The 15,746-nt window shown below is 35.2% G+C and overlaps 1 protein-coding gene across 1 annotated transcript in view; it reads left to right on the top strand.

Moving 5' to 3' along the window:
• Nucleotides 1–15,148, top strand: part of NUP58 (nucleoporin 58) — a 36,186-nt gene extending 21,038 nt beyond the window's left edge. Inside the window, exons 14-16 of the mRNA XM_084226674.1 lie at nucleotides 5,082–5,180; nucleotides 7,979–8,074; nucleotides 13,241–15,148. Of these exons, the coding sequence (XP_084082800.1) occupies nucleotides 5,082–5,180; nucleotides 7,979–8,074; nucleotides 13,241–13,410 (365 nt within the window). The 3' untranslated portion in view covers nucleotides 13,411–15,148. The remainder of the gene's footprint in view (nucleotides 1–5,081; nucleotides 5,181–7,978; nucleotides 8,075–13,240) is intronic.
• Nucleotides 15,149–15,746: the final 598 nt, after the last annotated feature.

The raw sequence follows: 15,746 nt of genomic DNA, 5'->3' as shown, positions 1-15,746 counted from the left end.
GTCAGCAAATTATGAAAAGTATCAGTAGCTTCATTTTACCTTTAATTTTCTAAAATATTATTCACATAGGTGTCCTGAAAGTGATAGTGCTTTCTCTGGTCTTGTAACAGCGGTGATATTTTGAATGATGCTAATTAGAGACTTATGCAGCAACCATGTTAAGTTTGACACATTATTTAATTTTAAGTCCTTGCCTTTTCATAAGACAAATACAATATGCTTCCAGCCCCTCACCCTTCTAAACAGCAGGAAGATGAGTTTAAATTATAAGTATGCCAAACTACTTTGAACAGAACCCAAAATCTTTGTGAAATACTACTTTTCAGAATTTCAGTCATAGACCACAATCTTTCTGTTGTTGCTAATGTTAATCCATTGAAATTTTGTTGGGGTGGCATCTTCAAAAGAGTTTGGTTTTAAACAGAAAAGATGAGTTAATGTAATAATATACTTCAGAGATTTTAATACAGATAGTAGTATTGTTGCACACTGTTTGTGCAGCCTAATATTGCCAAAGTAATTTACTCTTCATCTTTTTCCTTATCTTACATTTGTTTTTTTAAAGACTCTCCATGGTCATTACAGGATTAGTTGTTTATGAAAGTCATACACTTGGGATGTCACATTTAAAATCATTCCTGCATTTTTATGAAATGAAGTGAGGAATTTGAAGTTCCTGAACTTCCCAGTCCAGATTCAAGGGAACTACTAATAACTTCAGTAAACTTATGCCACTTACGGCATGACTTTGTGAATATTCTCTTAGTAATAGGAATGAAGAGAGGAGGGGAAAAAAAAAACAAATGGCAGAATTGGCCTGTACCAACGTAACTGAGGTAATGTGACTCTATACCTTGAGATATTTTGTAACATTTTGGAGTGAAAGGAACAATGGGTGTGTGTGAAGGTTGGTTTGTGGTTTGTCTCTTTTTTTCCATGGTTGTTTTGACAGAGTATTTCAAAACCCAAAAATGTGCCAACTACAAGCGTGATGCAGCTAGAACACAGCCATTAATTTATATCAAATGTACCAACAGAAGTAGACAACAATATTTTTACTACTTACTCAGTTGGAATACTTCTACACTCTGTGCAACTCACTGGAGGACCTGAAGAAATAGAAATAGATTGATGTCCTGAGTGGCACTTTAAGAATACTTGAAAATCTTTAGGGTTAGATGAAAGAAAAGGGTACTTGGAGTTCTCTCTAGATCAAAAGTAGAATTAGTCAGGCCTAAACTATTTCAAAGATACCTTGAAGTCCAAAAAGTTTGTTAGATGGGAACATTTCATAGCTTTCCTAAATTACTCATTTCAGTGCTTGACTTTTTCCTAGTTTCAGATTTAGGCTGCCACTTTTTGTTTTGGAGAAGGAGAAGAATCTGTTCTTTCAGTTTTGCAGGAATCTTTAAAGCCTGCCTCCTCTTCATTTCCTTTTTATTGCTTGAGTTTTCAGATGGCCATTTGCTGTAGTAATGCAAATGCTGCATGTTTTACTTATGTCTTATGTTGTTATGAATTGGATATGCTATCTGCTAGAAATTAAAATCATACGTATTTCTTTGCAATATCTGGATCTTGAAGGGTGGGATAGATGAGGGATGGGAAAAGGTTCTGAGAAAAAAAGTTATGAAAAGAGGTGTATGTAAAGGGAGGGGTAAGGGATGTCTGTGTAATGCCTGATCTGCTATTGCTGGTTTTGAATATGAGAATTAAACAAGAAAACTAATCTGGCCTTTATAAAGTTCTTGATAAAAAATGTAATATATAATACTCTAGTATTGAGGGATCAGGATGCTTAGTCTCTTGTAAAAAATATTTGATGTTTACATGGTTAAGTATTTAGTAAGATTAACTTAGAGTTAGTTACTGTACTTTCTCTGAAAAAGATAAATAATAATTTATTTTACATTTATTTTCAGAAATCAAAAGTTTAGTAGCTACATCAAAGCTGTGGGATCAGGGAATGTTTCCCCAGTTCCTGGGTGTAGGTGTGCACCCTCTGTTCTCTCCATATGCCAAGACCTTTCTGGCTTCTTTTGAAATAAATAAAGCCAGTGAGTCCTGGCCATATGAACGAAAGGGAGCAAAAATGCACTCCACTGCACACCTGGGATGGATAATCACAACGTCAGGACTGTGGTGTGCACATTAAAGCACAATTTTTGTGCAATTTTTTAAGCTAGAATTATTGAAGTTATGCTTAAATTTTGGCTGTACACAACCTTTCTCCCTTCTCCCTAGTTTGGCACTTTCGTTCTGAGCGCAGCTTTTTTGGTAGCAGCAAAGCTGGTCATGCTTTTCTGCAGTAGTAGGTAGAGTTTTAAACATTGCCTCATCTGCACCCTCCCTGAGCAATCTTGAACAGTGTGGAAGTTACAATGGTAGTGGCTAATCTACGTTTTTTTGTTGATGGGATCACAATATAAGATTTCAAAGGAAATTAAAGCCTAGGGCACAGAGACCTATAAATGCATGAGGCTGCAACTGATGTTTTTTTGGGTAAGCTAAACTGTCTTAAAGAAATGCTTTTCTTTAAGCTCCCCTTTTCTCATATGGAAATAGCCCCCTAAGCAACTCACTCTCTCCTTTACTGGTGAAGTACAAAGTTAGTCAAACCATTATGAAGCTCTTAGCACACTTTATGTTTTGACTTAACTCGGTATAAGACTGAGTTAAGACTTTCTAATGGGAAAGGATACTCAAATTTTATAGCGCTCAATCTTTTTATTATGTGGTTTGATATTGACTTTGGTTATTATCCAGTGTATTACTTTGTCATAATCAGGTCTAAATTGTAATGCTAAATTTACTCACTGTTTAGACCAGCTGTAATTTAAAAAATTGCAGAACATCAGTAGGAAATCTGTCTGACCTGTCTGGCTCTCTGTAATGGGTCCTATTCGTTAAACTGAAGTGCTCTACAGGGCAAATACATCAAGTTCTAAAATGTTAAAACACTTGTTACAAAGAATTTGTCTTGTACCTGTAATAGCCGGAAGTGCCATTTTTTTCTTGCTAATACTCTCGGCTTCAAGGAGTCTTACTAGTCTTTTGCTATTGAAGATTGTTTACTTACAAGAACTATAAGCAGTGATGATACCTTCAGAGCATTATGGTACAAAATCAACAAATATCATATGCTGTTGCTTAATAAAAAGTTTGTTAGCCTAAGGCATAAGATCCTGTTTTATATGATCTGAGGTGTTTTAGTATAATGTTTTATACTGGCTCTAAAAAAAGCATGTTGCATTTGGTAAAAAGCTTGGCCTGGAGGACTGTGGTGTTTTGTTTAGAAGGTCTTCCACTAACAGTGCCTCCTACTGAGATAGAAACCTGTGTACTTGAGAAGGAACTGGACATGTATTTTTGGGTTCTTTCAGTTAATTAGCTCACTGACTTGTGTAGGGGGTTTTGTTTTTTTATTGTCAATTTTTTTCTTATTTTTTAAGAGCTGCTAGGTAGATGTATCAGTATTTAAACTGGATGTAAACAACTTTAGTTTGAAATCTGTGGAAATTTGTAATTGCAACATCTGATATGCTTTTTTTTAAATGGAAGAAATAGCTTGGGTTTTCCAGCTATTCCCTGCTAAGCAGAGTCTGAAGGCTAACAACTTTAGTTGGCCTTAAAATTTAATTTTAACACTACTTGGTGTATGCAGATGTTATTCAGCTTGGATCACGTAAGATTTTTGTGTTCCTAGCAAAAGTTGTTACTTTTCAACATACAGTGCCTTTCACTTGATTCAAAATGATTTTCCATTTAAATCTTGAAATACTGAAATTATTTTAAGAGCTTGAAATATTCACATTTTAAAACTCTATATAAATATTAGTAATGGGAAATTTTGAATTAAAATAGCCCAGATGTCATAATGGTTTAGGAAAAAGGTCAAAATCATCTGAGCTTTATAGTAATAATTGAATAAATCATCACTTTCACAGATATAGGATGTCAAGTATGTTCAAGGATGGAGAAGGCCATCTTGAGCAGAGGTGCACATGTCTGTGGATTAAGAGTTTGGCACTGTATTTTATCTTTAATGGTTAAACTTTTAAAATAGTGCACTGAAAACTGTTTGAAAAAGACAGGAATAGAAGATTGTACTGTGAAAACTGTCAGAATATATTAATTATTTATCAGAATTAATTATTTTAAAATGTGTTAGTGACGGGCTAGACAGTTGATTCTTTATTCCCCAAGGTTAAGTAAAATAAAAAAAGGAACTGAGACTGTAAATTTCATCTTGGCTGACTGAAATTGTTTTTTGACAGTCCTGCATCTTAATGTGAATATGCAGGGAAAGTACTGTCAACTTTTTTAAATTATGGAACAAACTCTGAAATTTTGAATGTATCTAATTCATTAAGGTACACAGAACTGTGCCTTTTGTAAATGGTTATTTAAACAGGTGGTTTGACTAGTTTACCTTATTGAATGGTGTTATGTAGCAGAGCTTAACAGAACTCAGTTATCACTTGTGTGGAAAAAAATGAATTGTCATGTTACTGTGTAATTGACTTGCTTAAAAATGAACAATAAATTTAATAAAATAAAGCCATTGTCTTGTTTTTTATCTTAGTGTTCTGTTTAAATTTGGATGGTATACTTGAGTAGTTTTGAAGAATCCTATTTATTAAATTAATTTTAGGTAATACAGTTTTAGTTACATTAGAGTCAGTTCTTATGTTTCTAATCTGCAAGTTCTCCCTTGCTCTGATTCCATTAGTACAGGTGGCAAAATGTTGTTACCTGTGAGTTCTCTCAAGGTTTTGATTAACATTTTAAAGCTTTGATTAACATTTAAAGCTTAACTTTTAAAAATACTAAATTATGTTTTCAGGTTATTGGTTTTGCTTAGTTTCACCTTCCTGCAATCAGTATTTTCTTAGATTTTTGGCAAGTTAATATAGAGGCAGACAGTTAAGTGAGAAATTTTGATGAGGTAAAATCTGGGTTCTTAATGGGATTTGTTGAAAGCAATGATGTTCACATTATCAAATACTTGAATAAGTAAAAAAAGGACCTCTTTACTGTCAAAGAGTAAGGCAAGTTTGTTCTCATTTTTTTTGTACCAGGGCCACAGCCATCTCTGGGAGTTAGTTTTGGAACGCCATTCGGCTCAGGTATTGGCACTGGCTTGCAATCAAGTGGCTTAGGTTCTTCAAGCCTTGGAGGTACACTTTAACTTTTCTAATCTTTCATTGAATTATTATGCCGCACAGCTGAATCTCTTGCAAACCTTTCACTCCACTTAAGAGGATCATCTGTTTCAGGGAAAGACCTTAGAGTTTGGCAGGTCTGTGTTTTCCAGGCTTCTTCCTGCCTTGCAGAAGGAGTTGCTAGGGCTAAGCCATCGCAGTGAAACCCCAAGATAAACAGGATTTGGTAATGACAGAGAGGTTGTGCTCTAAAAGCTAGGGAAGGACATCAAGCGTGTTAGAACTGCAACTTCACTGAATTTTACCTATATGAAAATTAGGCACCTGAGACATTAGATCATACTGTAGGTAATCTATGGGAGTTTTTCACCTTTTAACTATAGGGACCCATTTCTGCTTGTATTTAGATAAGAATTAATGTTAAAAAGTTACTGCCATTCTGTGATTCTGAAATCTATTTGCTTTAGCACTCACTCTGTGCCTCAGTGCTGAAGTGGGGAAAAGATCTCTCCCCAGCTGAAAAAGCAACATGTGAAAGTGAGGGAAAAATGCTTATCAGAATGTTGATAGTGCTGGTGGGGACTGTATTGCAGGAGGACATATGACTGAAAAAGTAGGTGATATTAAAAAAAAAAAATTCAAAGTTAATGTAGACCTTTTATTTTACATGTAATGTGTTCTCAGCACTAGAGCTACAGATAGAATTTAAATGAGTAGCAGAAGTTAATTGGCATGTAAATTTCCTTCTGTATAGGTCAGGGTTCCCACAGATGCTAATGTTTTCTGGAGCTTTTATAAGATCTGCAAAGAAAATTGTTATATCTGCTGATCTCAAACATAGTGTGGTTTTTCTTGTTACATCCTCCCTTCTCTGCAGCTTCAGCCCCCATTCCTACATTTTACCTATGAGCCGAACATATGAGTCAGTGTTGTAATGTATTAAAAAATTAAGCGTCACTCAGTATTGGAAAGATGATGTAACCTGGACATTACATGAGCTTTACCTTTAATAATCATCTTAAAATACCTTTATATCTACCAGTGTCCCTTCTCATCAGATTTTAAATATTTTCAGATAAAAGAAAATCTGTTTACCTAAACAAGGAAAAAGTGAAAATAATGTGCTAAAAGGAGATTACTTTGGAATTGCCAGTTTTTCCTGCAATGTTTTAAATGCCTTAAAAAAACCTTAAAATTCTTCCATTTCTGCTGAAAAGGTTGTAGACTAAAGATTGTTCACCAGTCTTACATATGTAAATAAATGAACATTCCAACTGCTTTTAGTTTTGTCCAAAAAACCTGACTTGTGTTCTCTTTTTTTTCCTAGCTCTCTGCCTAGGAAGGTATTTGCTTGCATCATTAATTTGCAAAATGTTTTAACAAATCCAAAAGACTCTCTGATAGAAGCAAATGTAGAAGAATAAACACATACCTGCAAAATAGCCTGTAGGTGTGTTCTTGGAAACAAATTGGCTGAATGATTACTTAAGTTTGTTTGGGATTTTAATCTTAGGGATTTGGGTTTTTGAACAGGACAATTTCTTGTGTATGCTCTGGAAGTTCTATTTTAATTGGGGAAATTTGCTCTCTTTCCTTGATAAATGTTCAGTTTACTTTGACAGTGACAAACAGAGGCTTTTACATTTAAGTATATAAATTACTAGCATAGATCCTATGCTTTGTTAAATATTTGCAGACACCTTGCCTGATCATTGGTTATGAATTTCAACCTAGATAAGACAAAAGAGTGTGTCATTTAAATGAACTGTCTTACATGGAAGTGATACTTGTCATTACCTACCCTTAATTTGATTTTAAAATCTCAGAAGACTTGAGAACACTGTTCTGGATAGTGTGTTCAGTCCTTAACTGATTTTAAAATCTCAAAAATATTTCTGTAAAGGAATGGTAAAGGCTCAGTTTGCAGTCAATAAAAGGATTTTTCCTCACTTGAAACTTAAGATGGGAGCATGATTTCCTCAAACATAAATACAAATACTCTTTTCTTTTTGAAAACCTGAGACAGCCAAAATCAGAGTATATAGTGTTCCTATAGTTCCTATTGTCTGGCCTCTATTTCAAATTTCAAATATCAATTTACTTTTCGTTCAGAGTGACCTCATATGAATAACACAATTTGAAATCTTAAATAATTTGTATTATGAATGTTGCAAAATCAACAGAATTAAATTTTGTCACAGCTATACATTTAAGGCTGTCCTTTAATGATGATTTTTCACATTAAATATTGTGAAATTTGTTTCTATTCTCTATTTAAACTATTTTGTAGTTTCCTAGATAAAGCTGATCCCTAATAACCTGGGAGGGGAATGACTCTAAAATAAGCCAAGTGTAAACATAAGAAAATGCTTTTACTCTGTTTTAAGTATAATTCTTTTTTCTAGAGTTGTAGATGAAGATTGTGACTTTCTATAATAAGTCATGTAACTTGTTTCTGAAATTTCTTTGTTTTGGCTCATTTGGTTACCATTTCCTACCAGTTTAACAGCAACTCAATAGAAATTTCTTAAACTCTGATAGTTCACACCACCTGTTTTCATAATTTTTCTTTTACTCAGTTTTGGATTTTGAAGGTAGTATTTTTCTCAATGCTTTCCAGTTGGCACTGTTTTCTTAATACAATGCTGTGTCAAGGATAAATACTCTTCAGACCATAATCTTAGGAGTATTTGTTTACCAAATAATGCTTAGAATTGTGTTTGGGTTTAGAATACTCACCTAAAACCTATGCGTCTTTAATTGCTGTGTCTGTAATTTTTTTTTGTTGTATGTCTTTACTATTATTCTACTAGGATTTGGAAGTAGCTCTGCCTTTGGAAGTAGTGCCACAGGAGCATCATCATTTGGGTTTGGAACTACAAGTAAACCATCAGGAAGTCTAAGTGCAGGTTGGTTTGTTTCTTTTGAATTCAAAAATCAAGTTTATCTTAAAGCAAGCGTTATAATCAAACTGCTGCACTCACTCCAAGAAATTGATTGTTTAAAGTTGCATGTGTATATCACTATTAACATAACTATTTACTTGCTAGAGACACATTTTCAGATAAGTTTCTGGGTTCTGTTGAAGGTCTCCTATGTAAACAGTATTGACTGAGCATTAATGTTTCCCATTTCCTGCTGTCTGTCATAGTTAAGAGTGGAAGCAGGATGCCAGATACAGCCTCATACAGAGAAGAGCAGTTCTCACTTGAATGCATTGGTGTCAGTTACTGATTGACATTTGTGTATAAATTAGTGAAAAATATTATAGTAATTTGACTTACTATATTTGCAAAAAAAGTTTGAATTATTTTCTGGAAGCCCAGAACCTTAAAATATATAAGTGCTTGCTCTTTTTGAGTAGCAAGGTATATGTATTGTATCTCTGTATATATTTATAATTCATTATATTAACTACTTTGAAAACATTTCTGTGGCAATTGAACTACACAGGGTGATAAAATATGGATGCTATTGTGCCTTAACTCAGAAGTCTGAAATAGAGATGGCACTTCTATTTACTTTTTAAATAGGAATAATAGCTTACTAAGTTAGTACTAAGCAAATAACTTCTATAGTCTGTCTTGCAATCTTTTTTCCTTCATTGAAGGAGGATCATGTCTTCAGAAAAATGTTTGATCAACTGCTGTTAAAAGAAAACAGCATTTTGCTGGTATTTACTAGGAAGCGCTATGATTTGTATTCTGGATTCTCCTTGGTTAGTGATGAGTTGCTAGGCCTGTAAAGTACTTTAGGCTTTGCATTATAAGGTGGAAATGGCTCACTGAGTTGGCTGTGTAACATTCATGAATATTAATAACCTAGTAGGTTCTTGATGGAACTCTTTACAGTATCTGGTGTCCAAGCATCATCTTTCTTTTACTTAGTTCTTAATATGAGAAACAATTGGAAGACTTATACTGCTTATGGTTTTATCTTGTAGCCTATTGTTCCTGAGTCTATATTAAATAATATTGCAGCATTTAAAGCTGCTGGATCACAAAGTTTATAGTTTTTAACATATTAAAAATAGAATTATGGAACTACTTGTATGGATCAGTTGTCCATCACTAAGGAGGTATCAAGCCAAAATAAGTAACAAGTCTCTCTTGGCTATGTTGGTGGTGTGCAGAGGCAATTTAGATATCATTTCCCTCAAATCAGACTTTGTCATGGAGTCAGTGCCATCAGTCTCTTTTGCAAATGAAGGGATTGCACCCAATAAAATGAAGAATGTCAATTATCTCAGAAGAGTCTCAGCTACAGAAAATAGCTGAATAAAAACAAGTGAAATGTAATTTCTGTCATTTTTTGCTGAGAAAATCAAGTGGTCATGAAATCCTTATTTAGGCAGGTTATGGAATAGAAACTGCTATTAAAAATTTGGTAGCCCAGAAACACACTAACTTTTACCTTCTATATCCAAAACCTTATGTCATATAGCACCTGGATTGCATATGATCTTTAATTTTATTGAGGGTGCATAAAGGTGTATAAATGGGTTTGAATGATAGCTGAGGCTAGCTAGATTATATTTACTTCTTTTAAAATTGTTGTGTCCTGTTTCATAGGTATCATTTACCAGGATCCTGAAAGCATAGTCTGGTTTATCTTACAATATAATCGTTGCATCTTGTTTCTGAATCTATTTCTCTGAAAAAGCAAAGAAAGTGGGGTGAATGTGGGTTATGGAATTCACTGTTGTTGCCATTTGGGTTTAGATATGAGCAGTTAAGTATTTTCCCAGACTAATGTGTGTGGTAAGTGTGTGTTCCAGCACACACTGTTCCAGGCTGCTTAGGCTGCCCCAGCTCTCCTCCACAGATTTTCCATCAGTTTGATTTTATCTTAAAACTATAATTATGGTTCCCCAAATTGGTTCTGTCACATGTTTGATTTTTATAAGTTATATTTAATTGCTTTAAAAGATGCAAAAATGTTTGTAGTGGTATTACTGCTCTTCTCAGTTTCACTTTGTGTTTGAGGAGAAAATTCTGAGTCCTCTGGTAGTCTTTGAGCATCTTCTAACAGTAAATTTGGCTTGGTCCAGGAATAGTTGTGTTCATCAGAAGATGAAAAGCAGAGCAGCTTGTCTCCTTGCAGTTTCTTTAGTGGACTCAGTTGTCAGATGGAACAGTGTCTCAGGCATCCCTCTGAAACACAAAGAGACACTCCAGAAAGCTGACTCCAAACAAGTCCCATTTAATTCTTACTCTTAATCATTTAATGGCAACCAAAAGGCTGATGTTAGTGGGCTATTGTAAAGGACGTTCAGACTCTCCAAGTGATGGGAAAAGGAAAAAAAATCACCACTGAATTTATTTAACAATTTAATAAAATGCCAAGAGGAAGGCAAGTGTTCAAATACAATTTTTGTGAAAACAGATGCTAAATATACTTGGATGATCTGAGTTGAAAACTCTTGTTGGAGACTTATTTTTATTGAAGAATTGCAGCCTCCATAAACTAGACAAGAGATAATCAAGTGGGATCATGGGTGTATGCACTCATACTGCTGAAAAACAGACCTTCATATAATCTATGAGCAGCTTTTAGATAGAGAGGCTATAATAAATCCGTCAAAGCTGCTCTTGAAATACTTTTTGATCTAGAGCACCCATTGTGGTATGGGAGATGAAAGCAGGAATGGATTGCCATCTGATCAACTGCTGTTTCTCCCTGTAGTATTAAAATTACCCAAAAAATGCTGTTATGGGGAGGTACTCACCTTTGGCTTACCCAGCTAAAGGGCTGACAGAAGCAGAGATGCACAAGCCCAGTGAATAAAGTGTGATCATAACACCATCTGGGGAGATGTGAGGCTGTGTCCTTGAAGGGCAGGTTGTCATTTACTTCCTGAAAATCACTGTTCACACATAAATAATACTAATTTCAGCAAGGACATTGTTGATCACATTATACCTATGGTTCAAGATTTTGTGAGTCTTCCATCTAAACTGAGCTATTCTGTGACTGATTGTCTTTTCTTGCAACAGAAATAAGACTCAATGTGTATCTTGTTTAAGTTTTTTATTTTGAAGTTTTTTCATTTGAGTGTTCCTTGAGCTTTAGGGTTTCATTTACTTCTAATGAAACTTGGTACCTTGGCCTTGTTATGCTGCCATGACAGGAGAAAACCATACAGATGAATTTCACATCTTCCTTCGTGTACTTTTATGGCTGCTCTTAATGTCACTTCTAACAAAACAGCTATTACTTTCCAAGCTGTATCTAAATTAACAAGCATGTTCTCAGTCTTCTATCCCATAGTTTATGCATCTCTTACTGTAATATTACTCAAGTAAACTGTAGCCTGCCTTCCCTGCACGCTTCAAAATAGTCCCTGCATCTAGAAGCAACAAGGTGGAGGTAATTGATGAACACTTTACTCTTGCCTACTCCTGACACTACAGATCACATGCAGCTTTATTATGAATGGCATTCATGATGTTTTCTATGGGAAGCAATGCGTGCCTGTTATCTTACATACACAAAGTAAAAAGGTACCTTTTTTCATTCATGAGACTCCCTGATCCATCTTAGCTGGGATTCAGAGTTATCGGGGAAATGGAGTAACAATTGCATGTGTTTCACCCCTTACATCCTAGGGTGAGAGACAGCTTAGCCCACAAAATGTAGACAAGACCCAAATGACCACTATCAGTCACTATCTTTAGTCACACTCCATATCTGCACAACCATTACACTGACAATACAATGAGTTCTATGCCGGCAACTGCATGCTGTACGACTGTGAGTTACTGGAATGTTGGTAATGAATTTTCTTGACAAGATGATGTGTGTAACCCAAGTCCAGGCATTGCAGGAGGAAGAGTTTCATGTTATATTTTGAAGTAGTTGTTAATGCAGAGTGTCAGTAACAAGTGAGAGAACAGAAGACATCAGGCTTGTGAGAGCTACTTTAGGATTCTGATGAGACAACCAGTTCGGCTTTTATTTCTGTACTCCAAAAATACTTTACGCATTGAGTTGAAGATACTGATGTGACCAAAAGGTTGCTTCAACTGTCTGCTAGAGAACTAATGAAGCAATATGAAGTAATGCATATTGAGAATATTCTCTTTCTTGATTGTGAACCAGTCCCATTTTTCTTATTATCTTAATTTTTGCAGGTTTTCATATACAACTTGTATGAAGCTCTTTGTTAAAATCTAAACTTGCTCGTGTCTTGCTTATTATTTTGTGGTCTCTTGAGACAATAAAAAGGGAAGTTATGAAGTTCTGCTTCTTAAAGTAATCTTTGAGATATTTCTAGCATTCTCTAATAGTTGCAATTATTATCTAAGTCGATTATGCATAATTGATACAAATTTATAACAGAAAGTGAAATGAGTTAGTGTTACTGTTCCTGGAAATTGTAGGGGAACTTTTTCCAACTGATCTTTTTTCACAGCTGCATATGTTCAGTTTGTTTACCCTGATAGAAGAGGGTAGAGAAGTTAAAATAGCAGAATTTGCTAAGCCAGTCATGTAGTTTTTCCAAAGCTTTGTTTCCAGTGCTGTGTTTTGGTCTGTCATAAGGGGTGTTTTTAAATACAAACAGTCTGGCAGGGATTTTTTGAGCCTTTTCTGCCTCACAATTAAGGCATGGTCTGTGCCATGTATCTAAGAGCAGGACTGAGCACTCCAACTCCAGCTTTGCCATTTCTGTGCTGTGAGTGAAGTGGTCCATGGTCCACCTGCTGCCTTCCTCCCACCTTAGGAGTGCACCACATATTTATGCTGAGAACTTGAGGAATCATGGTTCTTCTGTTGTACAATTTCAGTGGGACTTCTGTGTGCTACTCTTGTATGTGTAATGGTATGATAGACTTGTGATTTAGGATATGATCATTGGCACTCACTGAGGTAGTCTCTGTTAGTGCTGCATTATCCAAGTTGCCATGGCAAGTCCAAGTGCTTTAGCAATGTGATTTACCATTGTTGATCTACATTGGTATAAAGTGTTACAGCTGCTGGTAATAAAGTGGCTGCTGGTAAAAACTTCAAGGAGAATGAATTTACAATCCTGATATATAACTGATGTTTTAAAATATTTTTCCCTCCCCCATAAGGCTTTGGGAGCTCGACTACATCTGGGTTTAACTTCAGCAATCCTGGCATCACAGCATCAGCTGGCCTGACGTTCGGGGTGTCTAATCCTGCATCTGCAGGCTTTGGGACAGGAGGGCAACTTCTTCAGCTGAAGAAACCTCCAGCTGGAAACAAGCGAGGGAAAAGATAGGCACCCCTTTTAGGGAGAGGGAAGCGCATCAACTTTCTTCATCTGAAAAGTCTATTTTTGTAGATTGATTCATTAAATTGCATCCCAGGAGATTTATAAAAATTTTGCTACTTTTCCCTAGTGAAATCATATTGAACAGCTATTTTCTTGTGAATAGAAACCCGTTTATGTATTTTTATTTTGGGCCCTAGTTTTAGAAATGTTCTATACTGCATTATTATTAAAGAATCTTGTAAAATCATCTATTTAACCTAATGTTAGTAGCAGAATATTTTTTGTTAATAAGCTTTATACCATATGAATATATGCATATTTGGTTTTTTTGTACAGATAAAATATATTCTAGTACAAATACTAGAGTTCATATCTTCTGTTCCTGGATATGGCCTTTAAATCTACTTCAGGGTGTTTTTGTGTATATGGATGTAAATATATACAGTACAGTGCACACATCTGTGTGTATGTATGTGTATATATATATATGTATAAAACACAGATGTGCATACCTTCCCCCATAGACAGATCTCCTTTTCTTTGTGTGTTTTGTTTCTCCATGTTGTCCTGTGGTCCCATATCTTGATGTTCCTAGGAATTTCAAATAGTGGGTCCCAGGCTGTGTCATCATTGCTCCTGTGTTTTGTTGTTTAAAACCAGCTGAAATACAATGTTTACTATTTCATAAAGTTTGATAGATAGTGGTTAGTAGCTGTTTTAGTTTTGTTTTGGTTTTTTTAACCTTTTTCTTGGCCCATTTAGCAGCCAACTCTAAAGAAGAATCTGAGATTTTGACACAGACATTTCATAGGTAATGTTCCCAAACTGTTGGATTTTGGTTTTCTCCTGAGCTGAAGAGTAGGGCACTGCCGGATTTCAACTGAAAGCTCAGGATACCACAAGGTCTGTGTGCAAACAAGAGTTGTCAGGCTGGATGAGCTTTCCCCTGCATTTGAGAGAGACAAGATGCACTGTCCTAATGAAAACTCAAAATAAGTGTTACAAACCCAAGTTGCTTCGTGAGCTTCTCTTCAGCACCACCTTAAAAGCAGTTGGGCATCTGCTTTTAAACAAGGTGTAATACGGTAACTTGCTGTTCAAGAACAGAGGAGGAAAATTATGTAATTTGAAGGTTAAAGCTATTGCAGCAGTAGTTTATGAATCTTACATACTGTAACATCATAGCTTGTTGTTCTGCATCTCCAATTTGGTGTGCACTAGGAATATCCAGGAAAATATCTTAAGAAGGAAATAATAGATCAATTGATTCTTTGCAAATAATGATACTAGGTTGACGTGTGAGCATGAGACTTTGGAGCCAAGTTGATTTTATGTCGAGGTTTTGTCATTGGCTTTCTATTGTTAAAGTATTACTACCATTTTGTATGTTTTGGAAGTGTCTGCATTCAGCAGTGATTGCTCTTTGACAAATGTTTGGTTTGTCACTTAATCTGATAAAATTAAGGGAAACTGAGCACAGAATTCTTCACTTTTGTACTTGTATGTTACTGCATCTTTGTGAGCAGTCTCTTAGGAAGGGATATGTGTTTTTTTTTAATGTCACAGAAAAATAAAGCTTATGGTTTATTTTGATTTCAACCTGTTTTTAAACTTTTACTGGGCTGCAGTCAAAACTGTAATGTTTGTATTTCTTTGTTACTGCTTTTTTTAATAGTTAATATGTTAAACCACTGGACTCTTATAATGTATTAATTTGTGAAACTAATTCTAAATGTGTACTGTTTGTCCATATGTGCAACTTACCATTGTGCAAACAATAAAACAATAATGCTGTGATCCTTGTAATACATACTTGCCTATCTGAGAGATCATTTCCTGTTATTCTCCTGCCTTATAGGAGAAACAAAAACTTCATTGGCTAATATGTAGAACTGTTCTTCCTAGAATTCATATAGTGCAGAATTGTTCTTGCTGACGTCAGGGCCTTGGTCCTGGATTGAAAGTGTGGAGGGAGAGGGGGTAAAGGGAGGTATTGTATTGTGGGGTTGTCTAGAATTTCTTCACTGCACAATGTAAGCCTGGATCATGGTGTAATGTAACACAGTGCTAGGAATGGCTTTGTAAATTGGGCAACAGTCTGAGCCTCCTTGGGTACCTGTGCTCTGCTTCTTTTTCAATTAAAGAGCAGTTATGTCCTTAATTTAGCCTAAGTAAAAAACTGATTGTATAATAGAATAATCACATATAGTAGTACAAACTAAAGTCAAAATGGGATTTGAAATAATTATATTCCCAGACTGTTACTTGGGTGGTTGAATTTAGCCATGATTTTTGGGGATCAGCACTGTAGACATTGTTTCAAATTGTCTTTCACCCCAATT

This window comes from Fringilla coelebs (assembly GCF_963513975.1).
Source record: "Fringilla coelebs genome assembly, chromosome: 2".
NCBI lineage: Eukaryota > Metazoa > Chordata > Aves > Passeriformes > Fringillidae > Fringilla > Fringilla coelebs.
The sequence above is the reverse complement of the archived record's forward strand: the minus strand, read 5'-3'. Positions and strand labels throughout refer to the sequence as shown.